Source organism: Leptidea sinapis, chromosome 2, assembly GCF_905404315.1.
Source record: "Leptidea sinapis chromosome 2, ilLepSina1.1, whole genome shotgun sequence".
NCBI lineage: Eukaryota > Metazoa > Arthropoda > Insecta > Lepidoptera > Pieridae > Leptidea > Leptidea sinapis.
In genome coordinates this window covers 10015901-10025967 of record NC_066266.1, presented here as the reverse complement: position 1 = coordinate 10025967, position 10067 = coordinate 10015901, and the positions used below count along the sequence as shown (strand labels likewise).

Genomic DNA, 10067 nt, shown 5'->3' with positions numbered 1-10067 from the left:
TTCCTTTGTTACTGTTTTCTAATTATTTATTGATCTACAAAGCATTAATTATTTCACATATCGTATATTATATTTTATCCTAGCTGAGGCTTTGGAGTGGCAAGTACACGTTTTCTAGCAACTTTTCTGCGTGACACATGCATTTGTTGGAGTTGATTGTATACTTCACCCCAGATTTCACTCTGCTCTTCTATTGGTATTGTTCTCCTGTAAAATTAAAACAAAAATCGTCAGTCATTGACATTTATTACATGCCTATAAGTGCTTTGAGCTGAAAATTGCACTACTGCTGATGACATGATTAGATATACATGGGGCATACCCTGTGTATATGTAAGACTGTGTACTATCTCTAATACTATTTCTTCTGCATATCAATGATATGTTAGACACGTCCAACACACTTTGTTATGAAGATGAGGGAATGAACCTCTCTCAGGGAATTTGTCGACCAGTATCGGAAGAAACATGTCTTCTATCGAGTCCTCTTGAGAAAGTCGAATGGGGAAAAATGAACCTTGTTCAATTTAACCCCCAGAAAACTCAAGGTTGCGTGTTTACCACAAAAAAAACATTTGTCGTTCGCAGGTTCAGGCAAATATAGAATCTACTTCACCCCAGTATCAATTCTGAGCTCGAGCTATTTGATAGCGTGCAACGTAAAGCTGCACGAACCATAGGAGATGTAGTACTCTGGGGATGACTGGAACTCTTGTTGTTTCATAGAGATGTCACTAGATGTATTTTCTTCAGGGAGTGTTCCGAAGAGCTTTTTAACACAATTGTTTCCACTTTCCTTTCTAGTCTTCTTCCTTCTCAACTCCTACCTCCAACTCCTCCTCCTCCAACCCATACACATTTTCAAAGTTATTTCTTCTGTGTACAATAAAACCATTACCATTGTTCTTTCGAGTTACATATGATAAAGGTAGCTTCAAATAGCCTACACCTATCTAAAAAACTGGCAACACTCATGTTATTCACAATATGCAGTTTACAGACAGATTATCCAATTTTCATTTGAGCCCTTTGTGTATAAATTTTTAACATACCTATATTGTTTCATGAGATCATATTTTTCCCATGGTTCTTTTCTTAATTCCCTTCTTTTTCTGTCCTTCTCCTTCAGATGTTCTTCAATGTTTGATACACCCTTGAGTTCCTGCCTCTCCCACCTTTCCAACCAGGGCCTTGGTTTCAGCTTTACCTGCAAAATTATCACAAAGCTATATAATATACTCAGACTTGATAATTATTAAGTAAATCTAAGATGTAAAACTATCACATGGCCTGGGTCTGAAAGAAAATCACGCACAGAACCTCGAGATGACCGCTTCCTGGTGTACCAGGCATTGAGATATCTTAAGCACTATAGAAGAAGTGAGAGGTGTGCAAGCCAGCTTAGAATGTCAGGAGAAGGCTTCTCGCTGCCAATATATGCAGTCGCCGTCCAGCCCGTGGCCCTAAATTACTCCGCGAGCACGGAGTTGCTAGACTTAGCTTCGCTCTAAATTGTGCGACTTGGACTCAAGAGGACTGGGGTATTATTAGTATTATTCTCGGATGAAACCAGAATATCACTATATGTTCCGGACCGACGTCGGCGAATACTGTGAAGTGTTCCCCTCACTATGCAGAAGTTAGCTTTGAAGCAATAACCCTTTATGGTGGGCACTCAGTTATGTTTTAGAGAGTGATTAATGTATAGGATCATACGGACTTAGTCTTTAGAAAACGGCACTTTGTCACCAATGCACACCATTACATATCAAGTCCTAATTCATTACGTACAACTCGCATGTTCAACAACGGTTCTTGCAGGAAATTTGATTTATATGGACGATAACACTCGCGCTCAATGTACTGTGCTGATGTGGAAGCGTATATTCAAGAGGTAAGTAAAGTGCCTTCATAATAATTTACCACACTTGTGAGAATTTATTTTATTACTATTAAAAAGGGGGGCAATTAGTTTCTCGCCACTTTTTCGCAATGAAAGCTCAACTTTTTCCAGTGGTGGTAAATGTAAAAATAAATTTTTCAACATTCATAAGTGTTTTTTCATAATTTCTTTGGCCTACATGAATAAAGTGATTTTGATTTGATATATTACAGTACAAATTTCTTTAAGTCTAGTCAATGTGTGTCAATTGACTATGGTATTACAAATGGTATGAACATACATAAATAAAATCAACCAAAACATGCATTTAATTTACCTGGACATCATTTATTGGCACTGGTGTGCCATCAGGTAAAACCTCAGGATCCATATCAAATGGAAAAGTGCTGTATTCAGGAAGTGCATCTCTTAAATAAAACAGCTTGTCATCAAGGCGCTTCTCTAAGCGCAGTACTTGTATTGACTGTATTATGGGATCATACAGATCATATCTCACCTGAAAATTACAAGTTTTTGTAATAGTTAATTTAATTTTCTAAAAATTGTGATCGCTAGTTCGGTCTTGGTTATTGGTCTTGGCAAAAAAACATTTTCATATCCTTTTTTTATTTTACTAAATCCAACACAACCTGGAGCTACATGATTTAATACCTCCCTCCCAATCACATTATCAAACAACCAGATGGGACTGTCACACTAAGGATCTTGATATGCCTTTAAGCATTCACCTTATGTGTGTGTTATGAGAACAGTGAATCTGTAAAATAACTTTCTGAGATTGTTTTTTTTAGAATAATATAATTTAGGTGTCTTTAAAACCAGTATTGCTCCTCCATCAAGTAAGAATGCCCTAAGCAAGGCAAATATATCACATTTATAAAGAAAATTGAATTATATTATATTATTAAATTTACATAGTAATCTTTACCTCAACACCTTGGTGATCAACAACATTTCTCAAAATAAATTGTGCACGTAAGCCGCACCCTTTACGATCAATACATATTCCAACAAATCTGTTTGTCTTGCCCTGTGCATGAGGATCTGATACAGTAACAGCCAGGATAGATCCTAAAAAAGAACATTAATAGATAATCCAATGTATACACAACCTGATCTGTATGGAAAACTGAAGGGAAAGGTTCTACAGAGCTTTATGGAAATTCTGGGTGGGATAATGGATTTGACGCACTTCTTCTCCAAATACCAAGCATGTCTTAGATTTTGGACAGTATATGCTTAAATTTAATTTGTGTGGGATTTGAACCCGGGAATCTAAATGTCTAATAAAATAAAACATCTCAAGTCAATTTCCTAATATGCAATTATTAGGGTTTAGCAGGATATCAACTATAAAGTAGATCCTGTAGATATAGCCACCTGAGAGTTGAACAAGGCATACCAAGATTAACAAACCATATGTCACTCGAACTGTTGGTTCTTTTGGAAGAGTGCTCGGACGGAACCCGAGAAGTAGTGGGTTCGAGTCTCGCATTGTTCATAAGTTTTGAAGGTACCACTTTTTAAAATAACAAATTGTTTAGGATATTGCTTTCTTTTTACCAAATAGACCAAAAAGACTTGACCAAATAGTTATCATGTTGTTAGCGGGTTAGCTAAAGTCCAAAGCAGGTAAATAATTTATAAGTAGAATATCTTCACAATAAATAGGCGACGCAAGTGGGAAGAGGCGGTGCAGTGGAATTCATGGCACTCACGTAGTGATCGCGGTGAAAAACAGTGTGTTTTTGACAGCCCAACACAATGTGAACATCATCAAGGCGAGGATAACAATTTTTATGTACACACAACAGAATCTAGGATTACCTTACTCCGAAATGAATCATAACTTAACTATATATTTCCATAAAAAAATATTATAGGGATTCAAACCTATTTTATTCTATTTTCAAAATATAAACGAAGCAACAAAATATGGCAGGAATATTCTTGGTTATGAATATAGATATATATAAAATGAAAGGGGGCTAAATTGTATTTGCGATAAGGCACATGGTCATTTGAGTTGAGATGAAATATTATGATGGTCAAGTAGAATGATAGCCAAGTTTATTTTGAGATGCCAGTCTGATTAACATCATTAAAAAAAAAGTGTCCTCAATATATGTAATTTGTGCATTAAATAAAAATCAAACATTTGTGTAATTTGCAAACCTCAGTTTTCTACAATATTGTATTCATATAGGAACATGATAATATTTTATAGGAAGAAAAAATATAATTTATAATAATAATAGCCTTTTATTCAGACAAAAACTGAACCTAATACCTACATTGAAAATTCATGACACTAATTTAAGTATTAATTGTCTGTGTGCCTCTGGGTAAAGGCCTCCCATGTTCTTCTCCACTCTTTTTTATTTGCAGTTAGTCTAGTCCAGGTTCTTCCAGCCATTTTCACTATTTCATCTCTTCTCATCTTCTAATTTACCTACATGTTTCTCTTGCAACCTCTTGGGTACCATGTGGTAATAGTTTTGTTCCATTTATCCGGCCCTCTCATGAGGTGTCTAGCCCAACTCCATTTTAGACTCTTTATAGCATAAGCCACATCGGCTTCTCTTGTTTTGTCTCTCAAATTTTTATTACTAATCTTTTATATTCTCTTTTTGTTGATCAAGCTCCTTTCCATGGCTCGCTGGCTTACCTTCAACCCATTGCATTGTGCTCTTGTGAGTGCCCAAGTTTAGCAGCCACAGGTATGAAATAGGCCATAGAAAAATTTATTACCTATTACTAATAAATATTTATTAACAGTAATTTTTATTTTTCATATTAGTGTGATTAGTTAAGGTCACCCAAAAACCAAATATGCCACAGCATTTTATACTGAACATACAATCCAGTACTCGAACTCACAACACTAATAATATTTTGTTAAGTATATTTTATGTAATTTTATGTTCCTCACTTTTTTTTACAAAATATAATTTTTCTTTTGACGCTGCCTACCAATTAAACCTTGGTATCCATAATCTTCATCAACATGACCTATGATAATTTTTTATTTTTTTAAGTATCACATGAAGTGAGGGTAAACTCACTTATGGGATTAATTACACAAATTAAATTTGAATAGGGGTGAAAAATGAAACTAACACAATAATCAAATGGTGTTATTCAGTTTTGGTGTGTATTATTTTTTTATAGGATAAGTGAATTTTCTTAAATTTTTGTTTTTTAATGACAACAATCTTATTGATACCCTGATCTGTTATTGATACCCCCTCCCCATTACAGTGCAGTTTCAGGATTCTTGAAAAATCTAAAATTCTATGCTTAGAATAAGACACTACAATTGTGCTTGTATCCTTGAGACAGAAGATAATGAGTCTCATTTGCCCAGTAATTTCACTAGCTACGAGATCCTGTGTTCTGACAATATAGCTTACACATTTCTGCTTCACGAAATAGGTGCTGTTGTGGTTCCCATAATCTAGCAGGCATGTGGTAATATATGGTATATCCGGTAATTTAGGTACAAAAGGTAATATAATTAAATATAAATCTTTGTATTCATTATTGGTAATATTTTGATAATCTTCATCTAGTGTTATAAAAAAAACACCATAAAATAGCCCAGTTCACATAAAAGAAATAATGGGATATTTCTTGAAACTTCTAGTAATCCTAATAGGTTTATTCCAGTTGTCTTGAAACTATATAATTCCATACATTTTGTGCAAGTTAGAACATTGAAGTATAGAGTTTGTCATAAACTTCTTAGAATAAATAATAAGACAACCAAACTAGAGGACTCACACTCCTGAAGTGTGGTCTACAGTACAATGGATCAGCAAGTTTATTGGCATAAACTTTTTAAGACAACAAATTTGATTTTCGACACTGTCACATATGTGGGTCAACAACAACCTGAATGTGGAAATGCAATGAATGTAAATTTAAAAATTATTGCTCAAAAAAAATTTACTACGAAATGGTTACCTACCAACGTAAAATTCCGGTATGTCAATTTTAGCTCTTCTTTTAAGCATATCAGCTCTTTCTAATTTTTCTCGAAGGCTGTTTCTCCATTTTGGATTCGGATCTGGCAAAAACTCAGGATATATATGCCTATATTCGAGTACTGGATTTTGTAACCGAGGTCTGCGTCCAGTTCGCGGCGCTTTTTCATCTACATCTGTATTAGCTGGTTCTATATTTTCTGGCAGAGTTGAAAGAAGACGATATTCTGTAACAAAAAAATAAAAAAAGCAATGAAAAATGTAGCATACAAAACGTTTTAAAATGTTTATAAAACTAACCTCTTCTAACTACCCATTTCGTAATGGATAGTAAATCCGAAGAACATTTTCGAATAGCAAGTGACATATTAATTCATTACTTTTTAATTTAATTCACATAAACTTGTTAATAATATTTAATATCATTTATTTCTACTGTCTACATAAGAAAATTCTAAATAGAAATCAAATAGAATAGGTAAGTAGGTATGTACCCAAAGACCAAAGAGAGTTTAAACATAATGATATTTTTTTTTTTCTTCTTTTGGCAATAGCGTTTACTTTTTGCCAATAACGTAAATTAAAAGATTGGGAAACTAAGTTAAAAAAGGATACGGAACACGGGAAAGGATCAGATAAGTAAAAGAGGATTGAAACGGATATTAAAAATTTCATAAATATACATATATACTTGCTACTTACACAACATTACAAATATTTAAACTTTGATATGATTCTGAAGAATGAAAGATGACAATATTTTATAAAATTTACATGGATACATAATTAGAGAGGATATACAGGTAGGAAAAGGAACATTAAGAGATATTAGATCATTCAGGAATGAGGAGCGGTCGTATAGAGAACATGAAAAGAAAATGTGATCTAGATCACATTTATCGGATTCACATTCACACATGTCAGTAGATACAATGCCTAATCTGTTAAGATGAACAGGAGTGCAAACATGACCCAAACGCATTCTTATGATAGAAGAACATACTAACTTATTGCATTTGGCACGGAAAAACCATGGTTTAAATGAAATAAGTGGCTGAAGGTTAAAATATTTCCTGCCTTTTGATTGACCAGTTTCAGTCCAAAGTCTATTCCAACAATCCTGAAGGTGAACTATAGGAAGAGCACCTAGATCCTGGCAAAAAACTTTATAAGGGAAAATGTCGCCATCGACCACGGCTTCATTAGCTAGTTGGTCTGCTTTTATATTACCAGGAATGTCGCTATGGCTGGGGATCCATACAAACAACACAGAAAGACCAAAGTGATTGCATTTATTTAATAGATTTCTTAGTTCTATGACAACAGAAGAAATGTTTTTTGATTTAAATGGGAACCTATTGAGAGACTGTAAGGCACTTTTTGAATCAGAGAAAATTATTGTTTTTGGAAGTTTAAATAGAATAATATATTCAATAGCCTTAAAAATACCATAACATTCCCCAGTAAACACCGATGTTTCCGGAGGTAGTTTAATTTTCTGTGATATTTTAAATTGAGCGTGATAGACACCTACACCAACGGGATCCGAGGAGGAATGTTTAGACGCGTCTGTGTAAATATGATGGTAATCAACCCAAACAGTATTCTTAAGAAGATTAAACGAAAAATTTGTACTAATATCGTGCTTATTTAAATCTGAGTTAAAATTAATTTCTGGAAGCAACATTAATGCTTCAAAGCTAGTACTGAAAAGAGGATAATTAATGGATCGATGAATAGGAGCTTTTATGTTGATAAATTTCTTAAAACTATTTACGATAAAAAACGATAGTTATATTTAAAACGATAGTTTTTATTTGACCAATAATCAGATGAATCTATATAATGAGAAAGTTTCTGAAGTTTGTTATAAAGAGAGTGGTTAAGAAACTGAAAACATTGGAATATAAATTTGTCTGCTAAATATTGACGACGTAGATGTAGTGGAGGATCACCAAATTCTACTTGAAGAGCATTGATAGGACTTGACCGCATAGCACCAGAAACTACTCGTAAAGCTTTGGACTGTATTAGATCTAGTTTTTTAAATGCCTTAACACTACCAGGCTCCAGCAAGAATGTACCATAATCTAATATACTTCTTATAAGAGCATTATATAACAATTTCATGCAAAAAGGGTGCGCACCCCACCAAACACCTGACAGACATCTTAAAATATTAAGAGTACGCTCACATTTAGCATTTAGGTAATCACAATGTGGGATACCAGTTAGTTTCGAATCTAAGACAATTCCCAAAAACTTAACATTATCTTTAACTGGAATCTGATAACCCTCATAAAATATAGAAATAGGAGGAGGAGTTCTTGATCTCGTGAATAAAACTATTGTACTTTTTTCAGGTGATAGATCAAGGCCATTTAAGTCCAACCAAGTTTTTAAATTTATCAGCGGTTGTGTTATAGAAGAACTAGCTTTTTCAATAGAAATATCACGACAGTAAATTAATAGATCATCAGCATACTGAAGAACATTTACACTATTAAGTGATGATTTTAAATCGTGTGTATAAATATTATACAATATTGGGCTAAGTACTGATCCCTGGGGGAGGCCCTTTGAAACAAGTCGAGTAATTGACTTCCTGTCATCTAGTTTCAGGATTATGTATCTTTCGGAAAGCATGTTTATGATAAAATTTGTTAATAGCAGAGGTATATTAAGTTGTAAAAGCTTACTCTTTAAAATACTTATTACGATATTATCATAGGCACAATTTATATCTATGAACGCAGCTATTACTGATTTATTATTTGAAAATGATAATTGAATATCAGAAATGAATATACTTAAGCTATCAATAGTACTTTTCCCACGTCTGAAACCGAATTGGGATTCACATAATAGACCGTTATGCTCAACAAACCATTCTAAACGATTTTTTATAAGATGTTCTGTAATTTTCATCAAAACAGAAGAAAGTGCGATTGGGCGATAGGCAGAATGGTCTGAAGAACACCTATTAGGTTTCAGTACGGGAATTATTTCTTGACGTTTCCACGTGGAGGGGATGTTACCAGATGTCACTATGGAATTTATAAGAGATAAATAATAAAATAAAGCAACATCATCTAAATGAGAGATAAAGGAATACGGAATACCGTCCAGTCCAGGAGCAGAATCCTTAACATGAGACAATACACCTTTTAGTTCAGTTATTAAGTCTTCAGGAACGAAAAGTGGAGCCAATTTATCTAAAAAGCTATTAACTAAATGAAAAGGGATTGATTTTGGAGATGAATCTTTGTATGCAGATCTAAACCTTCTTATATTTTGCCATACAAGAGATGGTTTGACATCAGGTGATATTGAATAGCAGAAATTTTTCCAGCCATCAAATTTCTTTTTCTTTAGAAATTTTGAAGTTTCTGACATACTCTTTGTAAGAATTTCAAAATTCTCATCAGTGGAACATTGACAGTATGTAATTTCAGCATATTTTCTTCTCTTTACTGCCTCAGTACATTCGTTATCCCACCAAGGAGGAGAAGGAATAAAACCCAAAGAGCTATTTTTACTTGGAAATATCTCATTGGCAACCTCAATAAAGATTCTTGCTAAAGAATCTGCACACTGAGATTCTGTACCTGGATTAATTTTTGGAAGTGTAATAATTTTGTTTTTTATTAGATCTTTATATAAATCCCAATCAACATCATTAAGCTTATATTTTAAACGAGGAGAATAAGTATTATGTAATACTTTATTGTTATTATTGCAGGTTGGAAATGATAATAATAGTGGGAAGTGATCACTACCAAAAGTAGATCGTAATGGATCCCAGGACAAAGAAGAAGCAAGATTAGGTGTAGTGACTGTTAAATCTGGAGCACTTGGGCCCTCGTCAGGATGAGAACGTCGTGTAGGACGACCATCATTTAATATACACAAATTCACTGAATCAAATATATCTATTAATGTGTTACCATAACTATTAGAAGATAAGTAACCCCAGGATTCATGGCGACAGTTAAAATCACCAAGGATCATAAAAGGCTTCGGAAGAATGGAAATAATATCTTTAATTTCATTTAAGATTGCAGAAGAAGGATGAGGTATATAAATAGATACATAACAGATATTTTCAACTAAAGCAGCAATAATAGAAAAATCATTACTGTGAGAAGGAATAGAGAAGAGAGAAAAGGAAAGAGGGT

At 33.7% G+C, this 10067-nt stretch overlaps 1 protein-coding gene across 1 annotated transcript; it reads right to left on the bottom strand.

Annotated features, from left to right (window-relative positions):
* On the bottom strand, positions 1-6386 carry LOC126971922 (39S ribosomal protein L19, mitochondrial). Its single transcript, XM_050818428.1, has 6 exons — positions 6190-6386; positions 5874-6116; positions 2832-2974; positions 2220-2399; positions 1053-1207; positions 1-207 (listed from the first exon to the last, which is right to left on the bottom strand). Exons 1-6 carry the CDS (start codon positions 6254-6256, stop codon positions 75-77), a joined length of 921 nt encoding a protein of 306 aa, XP_050674385.1. The 5' UTR covers positions 6257-6386; the 3' UTR covers positions 1-74.
* Positions 6387-10067: the final 3681 nt, after the last annotated feature.

What these genes read in the sequence shown, in the direction of transcription:
- LOC126971922 (XM_050818428.1), bottom strand. Translation starts at nt 6,256, where the DNA reads ATGTCACTTGCTATTCGAAAATGTTCTTCGGATTTACTATCCATTACG. An exon ending in GAAATGGGTAGTTAGAAGAG is followed by an intron (nt 6,117 to 6,189) that starts GTTAGTTTTATA and finishes TTTTTGTTACAG; the next exon opens with AATATCGTCTTCTTTCAACT. An exon ending in GATCTCATGAAACAATATAG is followed by an intron (nt 208 to 1,052) that starts GTATGTTAAAAA and finishes TTAATTTTACAG; the next exon opens with GAGAACAATACCAATAGAAG.